Consider the following 21,986-nt stretch of genomic DNA (forward strand, 5'->3'; position numbering starts at 1 on the left):
AAGCAGAATATAAATGTAAGCTGCTCTGGATGGGACACTAAGTGAATGAGTTATTGTAGGGGCTGTAGTGGTTATGTGAAGAGCGTAGTTGTGAATTTAAAGTATATTTCTTAAAACCCAGTTCCTCTTTGACTCAAACTCAAATGTCTGCTTTTTGTTGTTGTTGTTGTTGTGTGTGTGTGTGTGTGTGTGTGTGTGTGTGTGTGTGTTTTCTCCTGGGCTTCTCTTTCTGCACTTGGCCTGCTCGCTGACTGTGCAGGCCCGCTGTTATTTTGCGGTAACCTGACACTTTGGCCTGCTGACTGCAGCCCCCAGGCCCCCGGAGGGGGACTGGCTGTGAGCTGAGAAGGCTGGAACCTGTGTCCCACATGGAGCAGCTGTGGCAGGGCTGGGGCTCAGGGATCGGAGCAGGGATCCCACAGACCTGGGAGGAAGGCCTGTGTGTCATCAGTTAAGACCTCGGGTTGTGGCTCATTAGGTAACAGGCCCTACCTTGAAGGGGGTTCAGCAGAGTTGATGTTGAGACTAGAGGCTAGCTCATCAGGGCCTTTGGAGATTGGAGGAAGGTTTTTCAAGCCAGTGACTTTTTAATTTTGTTCTGTGGGTTTGGTCTAGAGTATGCCCGAGGCTGTCTTTGTGACTCCTTAGACAAGGATGAATTTCTTAATAGTCATAAAAACTGTATTAATATTTTATGTTAAACTAAATCAGGCAATTATTTATTGAGCCGGGGTGGGGATGAGGTGTAGAGATGAATGGGGCAGAGTCCCTGGCTTATGAAATGTCTGTAGTATAGCAGGAAAGACAGATATATAAGCAGTAATTATTCATTAGAGCTATATACATTTGTTCAGCAATTACGTTGAGAACCTGCAGTGTGTCAGCCACAGTTCTAAGATGTGTGTGCACTCATACCCACTAATCTGTAAGCCTGTAGATAATGATAAATAACGTACGTAATGACTGCCAATGATTGAGACACCCGTACTTTACATCCACTCATCATCTTTACAACAGGTAGGTAGTGCTAATTCTCATTGGCACAGAAGGGGGATAAAAACACCGGGACACAGCTAAAAAGTGGAGAACTCAAAATTCAAACTCTTTGGTATTCCAAGACCCTAGGTACTCTTTATATATATTTCACTGCTTTGATATGTAGGCTCTCCAGATGCACAGTGTAGTCCCTGCAGCTCTAGGGGTACCCGTGAATGAAAACATGTAGCAGACATTTTTTGGGAGTTCCAGAAACTTGTCTGCTGTTGAGAGATGATATAGGAATGCCAAGGAACTTACCGATTAGCTGGGAGACTGTTTCTTAAGAGACATTATGGTGAAGCATGCATGTGTGGGGGTTGGAAGTTTATTTGAGGTGCTCTGGGGACACAGATGTGACTTCTCTGAGTGGAGACATCTGCTAAGGCAGATTGAGAGAGGTTGGTAGTTTTGGTCTTGAAAGGACCAATAGATATTCATTAGGCAGAACGGCTGGTGAAGGAAGCACCAGGGCAGAGGGACCCAGGTGGCGGAAGGATTGAAGCAGGCGGCCCGCCATATCTGGGCACCACGGAGCAGTCACGTGGTCGGAATGGGAGCAGGCTGCAGCCAGGTGGTTCAGGCCACGGGTGCCCCTGTTATGCACTTGGGTTCTGGAGTGGGTGGGGATCTGCTGAAAGATTTTGAATGAGCATATGATGAAAGTCATATTTGCATTTTGGGAGCACAGGAGAGACTTGGTAAAAAAAAAAAAATACATTTCCTGGGGCCTCTGATTCAGTACTTCTGGCATCAGAGCTGGGATCATATTTTTAAGAAGCCGCCTATGTCGTCTCGACCTAATATCCAGAGCTGGGAGCCGGCCAGAACCAGGTTGTCAGGAGTGGTAGTGGTTTGGGGACATAGGCAACTGCCGTGAGACAAGAGCAGAGTCGATGGGGATGGAGGGGAGCGGAGGACATGCAGCTGAGGGATTGGGGGGCTGAGTGGACACTCTTGGGATTCAGTTGCATCAGAAAGGGTGGGGGGAGCGTGGGATGGTGGCCCCCGCTGTGGGTGCTGTACTCCCGTGAGTCGCGGAGCCTCTCTGAGGGGGCTGTGCGATTGGGTCCCCTCACCAAGGACCTGGAAAATCTCTTCCGGTTTCCTGGCTGCTTTTAGAGACAGACCCTCAGTGCAGAGACATGGCGCCGAAGGTGTCAGCACCCAGTCTGCCCGGTCTGTGCGTATGTGAGGGTTTGGGTTTGTTTGGCTTGCTTTTGGGCCGTTCAGGCCTTCAAGTTGAATCCTGCATGCTGAATCCATCCACATCAGTCAGTTGGACTGATGGGGAATCAACACCATGAACGTTGGAGAAAGGGAGAGCCCGAGACAGAGGGAGGGCTGTAGTGCCATTCCACAGGTGGAATCCGCAATGGATTCAGGTTCGAGGAGAGGAGTTGAAGGCCGGCGTTCCGTGTTCCTCTATCGGGGTAGCAGATTGTGTTGGAGGAAGAAGAGATCCTGGACAGAAATATAAACCCAGCCCCCTTAATTTTCTTCTGAAGAAAGAAGAAATCCTTGGGTGAGTGTGTGTTGGGGAGCTGCAGAAATGTAGACTGAATCCACTTCTGGCCTTTTGCCTCCTTTACTTGGTACAGGGGACTCGCTGGCAGGGTGGGAGGGGGAGGCAGGAGTCTGGTGGCACGCCCTCTTTCAGAGCCTCCTGGGCCACCCGGAAGTGAAGGCACAGGGAGGCTGGATTCCAGAATTGGGTGCCTCAGCCTTTCTCAGTCTGTGCTTCTCGTTGCCTGGGGGTCTTGTCCCGCTGTGTGTCCTTGAAGTGTTTGTGGACCACTTGCATGCTTAGAGCTGGTTGGTGCTGTGCACACAGTAGGTGCTCACGTAGCATCTGACTTTTTTGAATGAGTGGCTTATTGTCTAAAGGGGGAATACTCGCTTATCCTGCCTGAGCCAGTTTCCAGCCAGAGTGCCAAGACTAGTGCTCCTGCTGAAGTTGAACTGGGTGTAAGGCAAGGACCAGGTTTACATTTGGAGGATAGGGATGTGGGCAAGGGTGGGGCTTTAATTGGTCTCTGAATTTGCATCCCTCTCGGTAGAAGACCTGTTTTGCAGCTGCTCCATCACTGTGTCATTACATGGCACATTGCGTCTCTCATTTGAAGAGTGGGGATTCCATTATGTCAGTAACACTGGGACCAGCAGACGTTTGGGTCCACTGTTGTCTTTGGTCGTATGTCTTCGGTCAGATTATACATTCGTTCCTGTGGGCATTAGCTGGTGTTTGCATGTTGGCCATTCTCAGATGTGTGTCTGTGTGAGCACAGCAGCTTAGTCCCCGTGCTGGTTTGGGGGTGACTGTGCTGTCGGCACACAGCCCTCTTTGGGGACCAGGGGAATAATGCAGGGTGCTTGAAGACAAAGTCTAATGAGCAGTAATTGAAGATCCGAGTGGAGTTCATCTGGTAGCTCTGGGCTGTTTAAACAAACACATCTGTTTACACTGTCGTTAAAAACACCTTTATGAATTTGGAATGCTTCAGGGATGGAACACTTGAAGTTACCTAGAGAACTGTTCTGGCCTTGGACCACACTGAAAATGCTTTTGATTAAAAAATTCTGATTGCAAATTTATAAAATTATCTGTTCTTCATCCTTTATTCTCCCAAGCAGATAACACACTCGTGCGCACGCGTGCGCACACACACACACACACACACACACACACCCCTTCCTGAGTGGCTTGCACACTCCTGATGTTGCTGGTATTTTCTTGTTAGCTGCTGTATGCAATAGCCCAGCCCTTTGGTCACGGTGTGCGAGGGGCCCTGTGTGATCCAGTTCAGCTTCGTGTTTTAAGCTCTGCTCCAGCCTTTCTGCTTTCTTGCTTTGCCCTTCTGTCAGCACGTCCCATGCACGGACACTCTTCTTGGGCCCCCCTGAACCCTGCTTGTAATTGGCCTGGTAAGTCCTGTTTAGACTTCCACAGCAGTCTGAACCTCCCCTCCTGTGACCCTCTGGTTGACCCGAGAGGCGGGATCAGCTCCTGGATCTGTGCCCCAATAGCACTTGGTTCGTTCCTCCTCTGACATCCTGTATCCATTCCTTGTTCATTCATTCCTTCACCCATGGACTCATTGTTTTAGACCTTCATTCAGTCATCATTTTGGAGGAGCAGTTACTGTGTGCCAGGCGTTCTGTTAAATGCCAGGGGCAGGAAGATGACTAAAGGCATGGACCTAAGCCTTAAAGATCTCACACACCTGCAAAGGCGGCAGACACGTAAATCCTTCCTGTGCAGTGAGTGAGGCAAGTTCATTTGTCCTGGCGAGCCAAAGGCCTTCCCGGCTTCTGGCAGAAAATGAGGGAGGGGTCGGACAGCCTCCCAGAGGAGAGGCTTGAAGTCAGGAAGGATTATGAACTTCGATATCTGTCTCCCAGCTGGAAGGCTGCTCCTTGAAGGCAGGGAGGGTAGCATATTTATTTATCTCTGTTTCTGTAGTGCCTGGCACGTGATGGGGGACATGGGAGCGGGCTATGAGAAAACAGAAGTACTTTCCGCTTTGTGTTTCTACCCTCTTTGACTTCAGAATGAATTTAAGGCGGCTTGCAAGGCTGTAAAATGGCATTAATTAAAAGGGAAATGCAGGAAAGAAGAAAGGGATGGTGTAGAGGTAAGGCCCTGTAGTGGATCTGCGAATGAAACTAAACTTGCTAACAACCTCCGTGGCTTCTCTGAGGGGCCTGCCGGTGTGGCTCAGGGCAGTCTGTGGCTGGCGAGTAAAGCCAAGGCCTAGTCCGTTGACCACAACGTGAAAAACCAAACCAGACAAACACATGTTGTCTTGTTCGTCATCGAACTTACCTTTGGGATCTCTGTAAAGAGCAATCCGCGAGATATGATGAAGGACACCTTCACCTTCTTGGAGTAAATCCAGTGACTAATTCTTGGGATGTTCCTTTGTATGCTGATGGCGCTGCATAAAAGCGTAATTCGGTAAAAGCAGTTTACCGAGAGCTCCTGGAATACTCTTGTCTCTAACGTAACTGTGGAATCAGAAAGGTTAATTGTAGCCTCCCTTCTGCCGTGTTCTGCTTTTATGCAGTCCCCTAATGCCACATGCCACTGTCCGAGGTCCTAGAGGGCTCAGGGGCTCAATTTCTGCTTCCAGGGAGCTTTAGGATTGTGTTTTGGGCTCCAGATACTCCCGTATGATTTGGGATGAGGATCGGTATGCTTAGATCCCTTCGAAATGGCTATTGAAAAGTGGATTGGCCAGACCCAACACCCCCACAAAAAAGGGATATCCTGATTTTTGATGGTTGAGGGGCTGGAAAAGGACAACATGTGTTGTGTTGAATTGTGTCCTTGGTTTCCTGAAGGTGACAGGGAAGAGTAGTTTTTTCTGGAGCCCAGAGTTTGGATCTTACATTGTGAGTACTGAGGAGGTCCATAGGGGTCTGTTGGATCTTTAGAGAGCATTTCAATGCCAGCGTACCCCGTACAAGAACTGGAGCAGAGCTTGGACTTCACAGTTCAGCACTTTAAAGTTTATTTATTTGTTTGGAGATAGAACCAGCAGCAAAAGGGCAGAGAGAGAGGGGGACAGAGGATCCAAAGCAGGGGTTATGTGCTGACAGCAGAGAGATCGACGCGGGGCTCGAACTCAGGAACTGTGAGATCATGACCCGAGCCGAAGTTGGACGCTTCACCAACTGAGCCACCCAGGCGCCCCCACAGTTCAGCACTCTAAAATGCCAGCTTTGTTCAGTTGTTCTTGTTGATGGACTTCTGGCCCAATCAGAAGTGAACTGTGGATTTACCCAGTCCTTCTGTCTCCTTGCATACTGTGTAAATGATCCTGGGTAGACATGGGCTCGGCTGGAATGAGAGAAGCACCCTAAGTCATAGGAGCTGGAGAAGGTGGCCCGGGACCATTTCTGTAGGTGGACTAGGGAGGGCTGTTCCTGATGCAATAGAATTCGAACTCCACATCAGCCAGAGGAACTGCATCTGGGCAGGTCAGCTGTTGGGACTCAGTCAGCCCAGAGCCAACATATCATTAAGTTGGCTAGCAGCAAGCTGTGTAACACTGCGTCCCCATGGCCTTTTGTAAGAAGGGTGACACCCCAGTTGTGACCTACAGACTTGCCACCCAGGGCGCAGCACTCTGCTTGTACGAGGCTCATTTGTAGGCACTCTTCCTAGTATGGGACTGAGATGGGCTGTTTGAAATGCTCGCCATCGGGTTTGACCAAACACAGCGTATGTACCTCCCTGCTGTGTTGGTTTCTTTTAAAATACAAACTGTCTCCTTTTGATTTTTTTTTTTTTTAATTTGTATTCATTGCTATTTAAAACGAGAAGGCATCACAGTAATCTGATGGTGAACCTCACCAACTAAGAATGTAATAGTATCTGTAACTTAGTGACTAAGGAATATTCTTTTTGTGGTGTTTGTTTTCTTTGTTTTAAAGAATCGTTGCGGGGGCGCCTGGGTGGCTCAGTCGGTTAAGTGTTCCACTTAGGCTCAGGTCGTGGTCTCACGGTTTGTGAGTTCGAGCTGCGCATCGGGCTCTGTGCTGACAGCTCAGAGCCTGGAGCCTGCTTCGGATTCTGTGTCACCTTCTCTCTCTGCCCCTCCCCTACTCGCGCTCTGTCTCACTCTGTCTCTCAAAAATAAATAAATGTAATAAAAAAATTAAAAAAAAAAAGAATCACTGGGATTGCTCTGTCCACCTCAAATATATGTTCACTTTACAGACCTACAGGAATTGAAGGGTTAGTTTTGGGGTTTTCTTGGACTGTTACCCCTGGGAAAGGTCGTAAGAATTTTCCTTTTGAATGCTCACTGAGCGCTACTTAAAAGCTAACTCTTGTGGCATTTTTTTTTCTCTTAAAGCAGGAAAGAAACTTCTGTTTCTGCCTTTGAAATGTGTTAAGTAGTCGACCTCCTGGGGCCCCATGGCTCAGGCTGTGGACCATGCCATCCAGCTCCTGCCTCGCATATGAGTGCACTGCCTTGATGTCAGGTTTTCACTTTGGAATGGTCAGATTGGATAGACTGCTTGGCTTTAGGTCTGTGGCCTAGTTCCTTTTGAAGGTGTCTTGGGATGAAACAGAGCAGTGATTCGTTTGACTGGTAGTGGCGGGAGGAGAAAGGGAGAGGCAAGAATTTCCGTTCTCCAAACTGAGGGTTGATGGGGTGGGGGGGGGGTGGGTGATGGGTATTGAGGAGGGCACCTTTTGCGATGAGCACTGGGTGTTGTATGGAAACCAATTTGACAATAAACTTCATATATTGGAAAAAAAAAGAATTTCCGTTCTCACTGGCTAACAGATTACTTAAGGGGATGGGAAAGGTGATGCCACTAAAGGCTGGTAATACAGAGCTGCATGGCATGAAGTCCATCGAAGCCTTTCTTGAACTGTCACCTGGGCAGGTACTTGGGGCTGATGGAGCCGGAGAATTAATCAGAGAAACTCAGGAGGGTAATGCTAAAGTCCTCCCGTGGGGTGCTCAGCATCGTGGTCTTGGTGACGAGGCATTGGGTTGTTGACGGATCCTGTTGATATGGAAGTGATGTTTGCAAATGAGAAGGAGTAATTATCCACTCCTTCCTGCTGAAATTAGCATCTGTTGGCAATTGAAGTCTATGACACCAGGGCTCACTGGCTGCTAATGGCTTTATGTTCTTAGCGTTGTCATTTCCTGAACGTTCTGCTCAGACAAGGACTTAACATTCTGCAGCTCCATTTCTCTGGAGGTTGCCTCCAAAATCCAGTCTGTCAGGCTTCGCTTGCATTTCTCGGGCTACTTGTTGGCAGGTTTGGCTAGTGTCTACAATGATGGGAAACTAGTAACTTGTCCCACCTTACGTATGCAAAGTGATGAACCATCATGAGTGCCTGACATTCCTACCAACTACCTGGGGAGGTGAGTCAGTATCATCACTACTCATTAGGAATTAATTAGACTGTGCTTGCAGGTGTCAGTTGGAGACAGGGCTGAGCCTTCGGCACTGCCTACATTCTCTCCCTTGGAAATCCAGCCTCCAGCTCACTGTCTAGTGAGGGTGTAGTTGAGTCTGATATTCCCAGGGAAGGTGCGCTGGGTCTGGCAAAATGACTCCTGGATTCAGATTTTCATTAATATAGGACTTTAGTCAACTTAGTTAGGTCTCTGGACCTCATAAGGTGGAGATAATGCCCGATAGGAGTAGGGCAGTGATGAAATAAGATACTGTAGGTCAGAGCTTCTGGCATTGTGCTTGAAACGTGGTTCATTGGGAGAAGGTTGAATTTGGATTTGAGGTACCAGTTCACTTTGGAAGTAAAGAATCTTTTTTTCCTAGTCTTTTATTGGAGGGCAGCTTTTCTCTTATGAGGAGAATCTTGGCTGTCACTAAGATCACAGTGACCAAGAGTGATTCTCTCTCTTTAAATGGCTCTCACCTTTGCCTGCGTCCACATTCTTCTGAGCTCATAGAAATCTTCCTTAGCATTCCTTTCAGTGCCACTCCTTAATGTTCCTTTTTCATTCACCCGCTCACTCAAATTTGCTTTGTTACCATTTTTCATTTCTTCAGATTTCTTCGTTGGCCACCTCTTGGGTTTCTGGCCTTCACATCCTCGCCACTTTGCCTCTCTTATGACTTTTCTCATAGCTGCTGTTGTCTGGTTCTATCTTCTCTAGGGGCCAGAAGAAAAGAGAACGAGAGAGGGTAAAATATTGTATCTCAGTAATTTCCATTCCACTCAAAATAATGTTTGTTCATCGAAGCAGGAGTTTACCTTCTAGAGGACCCAAACCGTATTTGTGTCTTTAACACAGAAGGGCAGTCGGTTGTCAGTAATTGTGATTAATAATTAATAAATTGGGTTAGATAGTCAACTCTTGTCTATCTCAACCGTGCCTGTCTTAAGTCTGTTCTCTTACATCTTCGTAATTGGGTGATTTTCTCTGGGACTCTTCTCCTTAGAACCTTGACCAGATCAGGGTGAGGGATGGGAAAGGGACCAAAGCTCTCGCCCTTCTTGTGGAAAGCTTGGGTGATAAGTTCACTCATATTGATGTCAAAGAATGTTCACGTCATCCGGTTGTTGGTTCATTCTTTCATTGAGCATTATTCCACATACTGTACTAGCACTGGGGATCCCGTGATGAGCGTAAAAGTCCCTGCCCTCAAGGAGATTGGAGTATCGCTGGGGTGCAATAACAAATCAACTTACCAAGTTTTATTATAGGTAGAGTCGATGGGAACACAAGGTAGTGTTGTGTTGGCCATAGTTGGCCTTCAGTGTTAATGACGGAAACTGATGTACATGGGGGTCGACGAGTGCCCTGTGTTCCTGGGTTACTCAGGTGGAGATAGAGTCGTAATGCCCAATCCATCCCTTTTCTGGTTGCCTCGTAGAGTACTGAGACATTGCCTAACAGAAGCTGTATGGATTTTTGTGACCCTCATGTTCAGTGGCGTTTCATTAATCAGGAGGGTTATTTAAAACTAACCCCTTTATTTAAGAGCTCTTAAATCACCTGTAAGTGGGTGATGTGCTTACATTATGAGAGACCCATAGAAATTAAGATACAGGGAGCAACAGAATACTGTGCCCTAGGTCATACCCTTGTGAATACGTCCCTTGAATGGAGTCAATGTCAGAAGCACCTGCGTTAGACTGTCTCACCCCTTTCTTTGCCCAGACTTTTAGATTAAAATGTGAATTGGTTAACTGTATATATGCTATCACTTCACTGTAATCCTATCACCTTTCTTGAAGTGTCAGTGGGTAATTATGGAAGAATGATCTATTTAGGGAGTGTAGCTATTGGGGCAGTTAACAGGAATATTTAGGTCCCGGGTAACATTTATTATAGCGTGGCCAAGGAGACTTTTAGGAACAAAATGAGCTTTTAGAAAAGTGTTAATGATGGAAACGGAGGCACACAGAGGCTACATGGTACACAATATATCCCCCTAAGTCTCTACAACAGTCCTGCGAGAGTAGAGTCCTTCTACCCCTGCATGATTTTTCTGTGTTGGGATTGAACTTAAATTTATGTCCATTTGCAGGTTAAACTCTGAGCTTCTACGAGATGAACTAATTTAGTCTGGGTGTTGTGGCTGGTGGATGAGCCAGGTTTACAAGCCAGGTCAGGTTGAGTCTTAATACCACGTGTTCCCTCTCCAGCCCCCGATCCTGGGCTTTTCTTCATTTCCTGAGTTGAGTGAAAGTTGACTCCCTTGCTCAAAGGATGTATGAGCCGGTGAGGATGTAAGCCCTGGCACAGATACTCTCTGCTCAACTCATTTGACTAGAGCTTGTTGTTGCTAATAAGCGGGCGTTCGCTGCTATACATTCAGGGGCCACGTAGATTGCGTGGTAGTTTACCGATTCCACACATGCTTAGGATATTCCTAATGTGTGACTGACACTCGCAGAGCCACCGGACACACGCTTCCAGGATGAGGTGGATTTTGAGCTGGGCTGGAAGGGACCTGAGGGATAGAATGCCAGGATGGTTATTTCGGTATCCAGTACGGGAGCTTTTCTCAGCCAGCCCCAGTCTTGTGATCGGAAACTCTCCGCCCAGACAGGGCCTCATCTTACAATTGGGTTGTAAAACCAAGGGCCTGTAGAACTCTGTGGATTATGTATGTGGTAGCTTCTGGGGCTATGTTCTGGCCCTTGTCCAGAGTAGGTAATTCCATCCTGCTGAGCTCCGGTTGACCAAATTGCAAGAGCCTGGACACAGCGTTCTTCCCTTTGCAGTAAATGAATAAAAACCTGAGAGCATTTAGAGCGCTGCCTGTATTGACTAAGTGGATGGATCAGTTAATGCTAGCTAATGTTGCATGCCCTAACCAAGGACTAGGGAGTTTTAGCTTTAGAGGTAACTTGAAGGGGTTGTCCGCCCGACTCTGCTGCCTGTCTTTACGGCACTTCCCTCCTTGTGGAACAGTTCAACTAGCTGGAAAATTTTCCGTATGTTGAGCCAGAATCTTCTTTGGAACTTCTACAGAATGGGTCTACACCCTTCCCATGTGGCAACTCTTAGAGGTTGTTCAATGTCTACGGACACTGAGCTTGACGGTTATGATTCAGAAAGATCTTACCAGCTTTGAGCCATGCCCTAAGGGTAAAAATAATGGAATTTAATAGGAATAAATATAAACTCCCGTTTTTAGCTCCGAAGCCAGTTGCACAAGAGAGGAAATTCAGGAGCAGCACTTGGGAGCTTGGAAGTTTTATGAATCATAGGTTTATGAATCTGAGTGTCATTTATGAAGGGTTGTGGACAAACTGGGATGCATTTATGAGGGCTGGGCAGAGGGACAATGTGAATTATGCCTAGTCTGGAACGTAATCAGGAGGCTGGGGGCTGTTCCAGCCATACCTCAATGGGTGTTTGTTGGTGGGGGGGAGGGTTGCTCCATTTCTGTCCCTTGAGGGATAGACCCTCAGGGGATGAATAGGTAGATGTTAACTGGGTTTTAGCCTCCCAGATGGAAGAATCTCAGCACGCCAGTACAAAGGAAGTGGTATTGGGGAGGGAGTGGGTTCCTTGCCATTGGGGATGTTCAAGTGCAGACCGTGTGAGCAGCTGATGGAAGAGTTAGAGAAGATGTCAAGCATAGGATCAGGGGGTGCCGCTGTATTTTGGCCTGGAGACTCTGTGGCTCTCACTCACACGGTGGTGTTCTCCTTAGGCAAGTCACGCTCCCGGTCCCTCAGCAGGCCCTCACTGTCCTGGATTCTATCCCTCCACCATCGAGGTTGCATGCTGGGCACATACATCACCCGTTCATCCTACGGTGAGGCTCCCTACAGTGAATTCATACTGCTGGGAGCTGCCCAGAGCCCAGAGGGACTGGCCTGTGTTTTTTTGTGCCGTTCGTTTTGTTTTGTTTTGTTTTGTTTTGTTTTGTTTTGTTTTGTTTTGTTCTATTTTGGGGTCAGGTAGAGAAGGAGAAGGCGGGCTGGCTGCTACCTCAAAACGTTTGCTCATATTCTCGTACTTCTTCCGAGAAAGTGCTTTGGAGGTGGAAGCGACTGTCGGGTAGAGTAGTACAGGTCAGCCTGAGTTTTGTAAGACTCCTAAATCCCAACCAAAAAAAAATAGAATAATTTGAGAATTCGAAAAGCCCACACTGGAGGCATCATGGAGTTCATCTGCAGGTCAATCACAAGACCTTTTCTTGTGGCAGAGTTTATGCCTCAACGTTTGGCAGGTTTTAAAGTCCTGTGTTAACGCACACGTGTTGGTAAGACGTGGTAAATATTTTGCTGACAAGCTCCTTGAGTGATGGGTCAATGGCAGCATTTAAAGGCAGACAACCTGAGGGTTTCTTTTATCCAGGGGCTGCTAGATCCAAAAAGCTGTCAGGCTAAGAAGCCAAACGCACCCACCAGGTACACCATTAATTGTGTCATGTTCACATGCCCCTGAGTTTCTGCACCTGGGATCTGTTGATCTACGCAGCTGGGGGAGGGCAGGTGAGAGGGGGTGCAGTTGGGAGCGAGAAGGAAAGAAGACAGGTTGCTTGCTCTCAGGGGACTGCCCCAGAACGCCGAACAGGTCCCCTGCGCCTGGTGGGGCCGCCGGCATCTGCTGCCCTTCTGGCCGCCTCTGTTGTAATATCGTGTGGACTTGAGGTGTGGAGGTGGATGGGATGGTGGTCACACCGAGCTGTCCCTGCTCCGGTCCTGTGCCTCCCTTCTTCGATCCATCCCCAGGCGCATTTCTTCTCCCCTTTTGGGGAAGCCTTTGAATTAATGATCTGATGCCTCTTCGACAAAGGAATATCGATATGTTAGTGTGCAGACGGCAGGGGGTACTGGATTAGATCATTTTCACATTGGTGTTTGTGCCGGTTTGACATTTGTTTGGAAAGCTTATCCCATTATGACCATAGGTTACATGCATAATTTAAGGGGAATAAATCTTTGAGAAAAATTTCTGGTGCTTCTGTAATCTTCAGTGCTACAGAAGAATAAATGAAAAGACTCCCTACGGTTCTCATGTGATCAGAAATTCCAAGCAGGCTACCAGATGAAGTGCCCCGTGTAGGTGTAAAAACATTTCTGCAAATGCGCAGGCCACTTGTCGAGGTCGCAGGGGAGGCGAGGGCAGGGGCGTCTTGGTCTTTGCTGCAGGGTTACAGTCTAGAAGCTGAGAGCGGCCAAGTGAGCTGAGCGTATAGGGCAAAAGCCCCGCAGAGAAATGCTGTATAGAAGCAGATTCAGGGCAGTTGGCACTGGTTTTAGTGGAATGAGTATTTAGGATAACAGTATCTCCTCCTTCCTCCCTCCTGCCACCGTCTTGCATTCTGGCGATCTCAGTGACACACCGACTGGGCTGATTTGACATTTTTGAGTTCTCGTGCCACTTGCCGCAGTGAGGCAGACATCTTTTGCTTTACTTTATTTCCTTTTGAACCACTGGTTTTGCCGTGGACATTGGATTATCCTTGAGTAAAGTGCTCCTGGTAGATTGGAGGCATTCAGTCAGAGGTTTTTGCAGGATTCGCTGTGAACTTGTAACTCCGAGTGAGTACTGTTCTCACATCTGTGAAGACTATCCAGTTTCTGCCTGCCATCGCGTTTGCGTATGAGTGTTTAACATGATCCATAAAGAACAAAAGCCGCCTGGACCCCTGGATTCCGTATTCTCTGCTAGGACTTATTTTTCGAGCAAAGCCAGTGACTGAAGAACGGGTAATAGAACTAGTGAGAGCAGTATGTTGGTCATTACCTCGTCCTTATGCTATCTTTTCATTTCTCTCTTAGGTTTATTTTCTTGAAAAGGCTCCAGGCTCCGGCTTGGAAAATCCAACCGCCAAAATTGAGCCCAGCAGCTGGAGCGGCAGTGAGAGCCCTGCCGAAAACATGGAAAGGATGAGCGACTCTGCAGATAAGCCGATTGACAATGATGCGGAAGGGGTCTGGAGCCCTGACATTGAGCAGAGCTTTCAGGAAGCCTTGGCTATCTATCCGCCATGTGGGAGGAGGAAAATCATCTTATCAGACGAAGGCAAGATGTATGGTAAGTGGTCTGGAATGCTACGATGTGCTTTTGTAATAAGGGACGATTGTCGCTAGCCTCGTCCTGAGATCCATTCACTGGCTTGGGTTCGATGATCTTTGTGGATTTTAGTTGGCCATCAAGGGACTAAATCTCAGCTAACCAGAAGAGTCCATAAAGGGCCGTCGGGAAATCATTCTCTGGGGTTTTCTTGTCCTTCTACGTGCTCAGCAGCATTATAACAAAAGCTCTCAAGGTCCAGGTTGGAGCACAGTCGCAGTGACATGCACAGACCCCCATGTGTCGGGGCTAGTTCTTAGGAGCACGTGGCCAGTCTCACGGAAGCCTGCCGCGTATGAGCTCCCGGTAATTGACTGGTGTCACGTGGAAACGGGACTTGGTGCTACCAGATCTCTTGATTCCCGCCCCCCACACTCCCTCCCCCCAGGAAGAGCTAGCAATATAGATGTTGATACATGAAATCTACTCATTTTTAAAAGCTGGCATTTTTGTTTTTTAAGCACAACCCTGCATAGGCCAGTCAGACATGTATGTGGCTTGCTCAGACCTTCAGACCACAATCTTAACCGCTGTGTTGCCAGTTTGCAGTTGAATGGCCAGACAAGGTGTTAGCCCCCAGGCTCTCACCAGCCTCCCCTTCCGCAAGGGGACGCTTAGCAGTGCGTTTTAAAGGAAACTTCAGGAGTGCCTGCGAAGGGAAGACTGGTTAACCAAATGGCTTGGGGTGCCAAGGGCCGCGGCAAGCACCCATCCACTAGTCTGGGGCTTGTGTGCTGGGGTTGAATGTTCCCTGGTCCTTCCCTGAGTGCTTCCAGCTGCAGACCTGTGCTTGCTCACCTTTTGGGAAGCAGATGGCAGGTGGTTGCCTGCACGTTCTGCCTGTCTAATTGGGCACGTTGAGTTGACAGAGCTTGTGCTGAAGAGTCTAAAGAGTCTAAAGAGACGCAATCAAATCGCCGAACCTCCAAGAGAACTGGCCCAGCAGCCTACCTGAGGTTGTTAACTTATCATGGAAGTGATTTATTTCTAAATAATTTGAAAGCTCTTCCATAATAGGGTGTTGTACCTTTAATCCTGCGCCTCGTCTATCTGGGGCCGTAGGAGGCTGCTGCTCAAACTAGCACACGCGGCTAAGGAGAAGGCAGATGGTGGTGCAGCTGCTACCAGCTGTGTTCCCTGCCCTCCCCTTCTCCAACTTGGATGATGTAATGGAAACAAGGGAAATTTTGCTTTCTGCAGCCTTGGAGTCTCCAGCCTGTCAGTGTCACACACACAGGGGAGAGAGCCCAAGCCTTCATTTGTTTTATGCTCTCCTGTGATCCTTTGTAGCCAGAGAAGCTTCTTTGTGTCCATTGGTGAAATGGACTCAGGGTGAAACATATCAGCTGCTGTGGGTAGAAAGTTTCAGGGCTGTCTGTTTTCTCTCTGTGTGTGCGCGCGTGCGTGTGTGTGTGTGTGTGTGTGTGTGTGTGTGTCTTTCCTGGGCTACCCTTCCTCAGCCTGGGGATATGCTTGCAGGGTCTTGTCTTCATACCTAAAAATGCACCCCCGCCCCCCATTTTAAAGGCAGAGGAAAGTACTTTAATCCTTCCGCCTCCTTTGAAGCTGATTTTATTACTAGTTGTGAAGGCGGCTTCAGGCTGCTCTCCGTTGTACAACTCTAGTTTGTTAGTCCAGAAATTGTTGTTCTCTAAAATACCGGCCGAGTATCGCACATCCTGGTGGGTAGGAACTACTACCCTTCTCTTCTCACAGAGGATACTGGAAAGGTGCTTGTGCTTTAGGTTTGCGGCCGAGAACTTAATTCAGAGCAAAAGTTAATTTTGTCTACTCCCGATTGTGTTTTCTTCTCTGTTGGTTTTACTTTTTAGGTAGCAGCATTGGTAGATTTAACCAGTCTGCCTATAACACCATCACAGAAACAATTTTTTTGTGGAAATGCGTGTGTTAAGTGCTCTTGTTGGTGGTCATGGGGTGTCCGAGGCACTGGGCTGAATATGGAAAAATAACCAAGAAGTTTTGGATTGGAGTCCTTTACCACCCGCGGACAGATTTGCCTTCTGCCTGAATCTCCGTTTTCTCCTCCGTGGAAAGGAAAAAGAGTCAATTAAAGTGGTTGATGTCTATGGGTCCCCGAGACTTGTACGTTTGGTGATGCCGGGACTTTGTACCTCAGTAAGAGTGATCAGTATGAGAGCACTTGTTCTTGATGTATGGATTCTTTCTTTCCTTAAACCAACATTCCACCGACTTACTGTGTTAGTAGCGACCAAGCTGATTTAAAATGGGGAGGTCTTTCGAGCAAGCAGCATTAGGAATTACAACTGCTGCGGGGTCACGTGTCCGGATGGGGGGGTGCAGGAAATGCATTTGCTGCGGTGGTCTTGAAGCCATGCCCTCAACCCCCTCTCGGTGGCCAGCATGGAGGGGTGGTGCTCTGACTGGTAATTTGAAAGCGACACATGGAGTTAGCAGGGACTCGAGAGGTGGAGACGACATCCCTCAGGAGGGCTGCTGCTGATTCCCCTGTGACTTTGAGGGTAAGAGAAGTTAGACGTGGGAACCTCCACAATGAGGGCCCTGCCACTCGGGGATTGTGGATTGTGTCAGTGAGCAGTGTGGGGCCAGAGGTACTGTTCCCTGGCTTCTGGCTTGTTCCCCATCTTACCATACATGAACCAGGCACAAACCAGACCCAGAGTCGAAGTGCCCTAAGGTCCTAAGAGCGTTCTTTTTCTTCTGAGCATTTTGAAAATGAAAACATTGAAAGCATTTTAGATTCCGTGGAATAAAATCAAAATAATCTAATGCTTTTTAGTGAAATACCAAGTGTTTTTGACTTGAGGGGGGTTTTCCAATATTTCTGAGCATTTGTAGAGTGCATTGTGATGTCACTAATACTGAGCCATTTGAGAAGGAAGGTCAAGTGCAGCGCTGATTTATTTTGGTAATGACATTTCCTCCGTGGTCGGCAATAGGGCAAATGCAGTCTTATAGAGGGGCAAAATGGAAAGCTTTCTTTATGAGGAGGTTTGGGCCATTAGAAGAGATGGCTTGATTCTCCCTCTGCTGCCCGGGTCTGTGGGGAAGCTGAGACTTGATGTGATTGGCCTCCACGTGGACAGACTACTTTTCTGCCTTGGGCCCCTCTGTGTGGGCACCTGTCCTTAGGGATAGTTAGGAGATTGAGGCCTCTCTGCAAGCTCACTCTCTCTCTCTCTCTCTCTCTGTGTTTCCTATTTTTATGTAGCTGAGTGTCTCTTTTTCTGGTAGATAGTTGGAGAGGAGATGGCAAGAGGACACAATGGGAGAGAAGGTTTTGATCAGCAAACTGGTCTGAGATTAGATTTCACGGGAACAGGCCATTAGTTTTTAAAACAAAGCCGTGAACCACAGGGATACCCAGATGTGTTTGTTTTGCAGCTGAAAACCCTAGTCTAGCACTGTGGTCCCGTTATCTCCTATAATCAAACCAGGGTAGGGACAGCAGCTAACATTCCTCCACTGATTGCTTTAGAGACCGAAGAGTGCAGCACTTAAAATTTTGGACTTTGGAATTGATAGGAGGCTTGGCCCTGCCTCCTCTAGATATCAGACTTTGGGCAAGTTGCTTTTCCTCCTGGTGCCTTCGTTTCCACCACCGCAAAAGGGATTTAAATGGATCCTACTTTGTGGGACTGTTACAAGACTTAAACAAACTAATTGTGATCTGGGATTCCCCCTGCCACGTTTGGACGATGTCCGGCATCCGGTGAGCGCTATGGAAGTGTTTGTGAACAGAAAACGAAAAGTGCTGTCTGCCATGAGCTGGGCTAAAGGCTTTCCATACGCTTTCCATCTACTGCTCCCAATGACATTTTGAGGTGGATATTCTGATCCCCACTGTGTCGATGAGAAAGCACATGACTAGTGTAAATGGTATAGCCAGAAGGTTTCACATCCAGGTCTGTCTGACCCCCAGACCTGGGCTCTTTTCACGTGCTTTCATTCCTTGCTTGGTGGAGGTCATTATGTGTTAATTCAACAGATCAGTATTGAGCGCCGCCTGTATTCCAGCCGGGTGCCGGGGGTTGTCAGGGATACAGCAGTGAACCAGACAGACACGGTCCCTGCCCTCACGGAGCCATCACAAGTTCATGTGCAGGAAACACTGACCTGAGGTCAGGGCTGTGTGCCAGAGCATTCTGGGAAGTCTGAGGACCCTTTGAAGATGGTCACCTTCCACTTAGCCTTTTGAAGCCTGTTCTTGGCCACCAACGTCCAGGGCACCTGGCCCAATGCTGGCAGGAGGAAAGCTTCTCAAATAACGCAGCAGGGAGGATCCTAGATCACAAGGCTGGCCATGATGGTGGCCAGGAAGCTGTCTGGAAGATTCTGGTGCCCTGGGATCCTACAGGCGGCCTGGACAGAGCAATTGCTAGGCAATGGTTTTCTCCTTTTATGAGCAAATGTCTTGGGGGTCCTCACCTAGGGACAGCTCCATGGATGGCCCCTTTCTTGCTGGGATGCCAGACCTACTGGTTAGTCCTGGAGAGAAGAACTGTGAGGACGACAGAAGTTTGAGGGGGTGAGAAGGAAGACCCCTGTGGGCCAGTCCTCTCCAGTTGTTCAAGCTGAACCCTGCCAGCTGGGGGAGCACTGGACATGGAAGGGGCCCCTGCCTACTTCACAAAGGCACTGACAGAAAAGGGAGGGGGGCACTTGTAGTGAGGTGACAGCAGGGGATGTCAGAATGGGTGAGCATTAATCGGTTAGGCAGAGACTAAAATCTGTGGTCCTCCTGGTTTCAAGAGCTGGTTGGGAAAATGCAGGAACATCCCCTTTCAAGACCAGGAAAGTGGCCTGTGCCTGTAGGCCCCAGAGGCCTTGATGTGGAAATGGCTATAAAATCCAAGCCCTGTGGGATCTCTAGGCCACTTGGAAAAGTGACGCTTGGGGCCTGAGGTGAACTTGTTTTTCTGCACCTGGACATCATGTGGCATCTTTGATTTCCTCTTTCTGTCTGACCTGTGATTCAGGGTATTATTTCAAGTGAGTTGGCTACAAATGGGAAGCACAAAGAACTGTGCCCTGAGAACAGACTAGAAGCCCCGTAAGGCAAGGACCCCACCCTGACTGCCTTGTCAGACATAGAAGCTATCAGTGATGTTTGTCCAATACATGCATACCTGAATTATCATTGAAAACAGAGAAAGGTTGGTGAGTAATCCTGAGCCCAGAGGGCCTCTGTTGGTAGAGGCACTGGCTAGAAAGAAAGGGAGAAGAGAACGCAGGCGGGGGAAAAAAGAGAGAGAAAGGTGTTTGTATATTTAACGGTCTTCCTAGGTGAGGAAGAAGAAATCCTGGTTTTTGCTAGGTGCTGGCGGATGCTAATACAAGAGGTAGGAAGGATTTCTGCCCAGGTGGGCCCAGTGGTAGAATGAGGGTTAATTCTGGACTCCTCAGAACACGTTGAGTAGTAGAGGATTTTGAAAGACTTTGGTTCCTGTGAGAAAAGCAAAGCCAGCGTCATCAGCAGCGTTTTGGCTGGGAAGTTTTTTTGTTTAAAAAAAAAAAAAATTTAACGTTTATTTATTATCGAGAGAGAGACACACACACAGCATGAGCATGGGAGGGGCAAAGAGAGAGGGAGACACAGAATCCAAAGCAGGCTTCAGGCTCCGAGCTGTCCGCACAGAGCCTGATGCGAGGCTCGAGTTCACAAATCCTGAGATCATGACCTGAGCTGAAGTCAGACATTTAACTGATGGAGCCACCCAGGCATCCCTAGACACTTTTCTTTTTGTTTGAGAACGTGTTGTCTTGTTTATTCCTCGTGACAACCCAGCGATACAGGTACTTGACAGCTGAGGAAGTTGAGGCCCAAGGTCAAATCGATTGCTCAAGGTCACATAGTAGATAAGTGGTGGAGCTGACATCTGAAAGCAAGCCACTTTATACAATTAACTACAGTTGATCCTTGAGCAACAAGGGCTTGAACTGTGCAGACCCGCTCTATACAGGCTGTTTAAGATCAACGTGGTGCAGTATTGTAAGTGTATGTTCTCTCCCTTATGATTTTAAAAATAAGTTTGTGTCTAAAAAATATTTCCTTATTTTGAGAGGGTGGGAGGGGCAGAGTGGGAAGAGAGAATCCCAAGCAGGCTCCACACTTGATGTGGAGCCTGACACGGGGCTCGATCCCACTACCATGAGATCATGACCTGAGCCAATGTCAAAAGTTGGACACTTAACCAACTGAGCCACCCAGGTGCCCCCAAAATAATTTTCTTTACTCTAGATTACTTTATTACAAGACTGCAGCATATACTATGCTTCACACGACATATGAAATATGTGTTCATCGACCATTTCTATCATTGGTGAGGCTTCTGGTCAACAGTAGGCTCTTTAATAGTTAAGTTTTGGGGGAGCCAAAAGTTAAACTTTTGACTCTGTAGGATTTTTGACTCTTTAGGGGGTCGGCGCCCCTAACCCCGGTGTTGTTCAAGGGTCAGCTGTACATATTGATCTGGAGGGAAGTGTATGCCCTACTAGAGATATACACAGCTTAGTGGTAGGGCAGTGGGAAGTGATTGTGACTGGGGAATGCACATGCCTCTATTAGACAATGCAGAAGAATGAAGGAGGCAGAGGCAGAGAGGCAGACTTACCTGAGCTAACTTTGAATGGGAGAAGGCCACGTAGTGTGTGTTTTTCGCTTACTTTGGATTATGGACCCCTTTGAAAACCATAGAAAGTTGTGGTTCTTCTCCCTAGGGAGATGCATAGTTGGGTGAAGTTACAGGATCACTGCACAAAACTTCAGGTGATGTTGCACCTAGGCTCAGACTTGCTGCTGTGGCAAGAGACGGAGAAGGGAAGGGCGAACAGATCTAAGCAGACCGGGTGAGAAAGGCACAGGGTCCTGCGAGGGCATCCCTCTGGTGCTCTTAGAAATGAGGGTGTATGTGGGAGGGTGGTGGCAGGTGGGCTTGGGCTGCCTCTGCATCATGGAGGACCGTGAAGGCCACAGCGTGGTGTCTGGTGGTCATTCTGAGGACAAAGGGAAGCCATTACATTTTTCCCGGAGAGATGACGTGACTCAGCTGGTGTTTTACGAAGCCGGCTCTGCAGGCGTGTAGGCAAGCTAGATGACTATCGCAGGAGCCCAGTGGGAGAGGAAGAGGCCTGAAGCAGGTACCAGCAGTGTGGGCAGAGAAGTTCCAGATGTGGAACCAACAGGACCGGCCAACCCAGTGGGATTTGTGAAAGAGAAGGCGGGGTTGAGTGATGGCAGGGTTCCGCTTCTGGGGGCCCGGAGGGTGAAGTGGGGAGTGGAGACTGGAGAAGCAGGTTTGTAGACAGGAGAGGAAGGAGGAGGTGAGTTCTGTCAAGAGCTCGAGGCCCTGGGCAGCCACCAAGGCTGGCTGGGGGCTCGCCATCAGAGAAGTGGTCCCTTAGGCAATCCCAGTGGGTCACAGTGAAGCTGGCACAATTTTTAAATGAGGTACCTGTTGGAGTGGGACAATAAAAAGAAGTGTCTTTTTGAGAAAAAGAGAGACACATCGGTAGTTCCCCAGCCTGACCGTCATCAGCAGAAGCACTTGAGAAGCTTTTTAAGCCTTTAAGAAAAAGAAAAGGAAAAAAAAAAAACTAACTCAAACCAATCAAATGAGAACCTTTAGGAAAATGGTCTGGGAATCTATATTTTTTAAAGCTCCCTGAGAAATTTGGGTGATCAGCCAGGTTGAGAGCCATAGGGCTAGGAGGCTACAGCCTGGGTCCAGGAGGACAGGAGCACATTTTTTAGAGTGGGGGGGGGGGGGGGAAGAAATGAGCAGAGAATGAGACTGACATTTGAAACAGTCCTTACAAGGTTTGGGTACAGGAAGTAAGCTACATTAGTCAGATTATGTTTCCTCTGTACCGAGACAGAACACGACCATGGCCTAGTCTTTG

At 48.1% G+C, this 21,986-nt stretch overlaps 1 protein-coding gene across 9 annotated transcripts in view; it reads left to right on the plus strand.

Annotated features, from left to right (window-relative positions):
• TEAD1 (TEA domain transcription factor 1) overlaps positions 1–21,986 on the plus strand; it is a 270,542-nt gene that overhangs the window by 74,582 nt on the left and 173,974 nt on the right. For all 9 annotated transcript variants that reach the window (XM_047877731.1, XM_047877736.1, XM_047877737.1 and 6 more), the window contains exon 2: positions 13,790–14,045. In XM_047877731.1, coding sequence (XP_047733687.1) covers positions 13,889–14,045 — 157 coding nt within the window. In that variant the 5' untranslated portion in view covers positions 13,790–13,888. The remainder of the gene's footprint in view (positions 1–13,789; positions 14,046–21,986) is intronic.

Source organism: Prionailurus viverrinus, chromosome D1 (assembly GCF_022837055.1).
Source record: "Prionailurus viverrinus isolate Anna chromosome D1, UM_Priviv_1.0, whole genome shotgun sequence".
Classification (NCBI taxonomy): domain Eukaryota; kingdom Metazoa; phylum Chordata; class Mammalia; order Carnivora; family Felidae; genus Prionailurus; species Prionailurus viverrinus.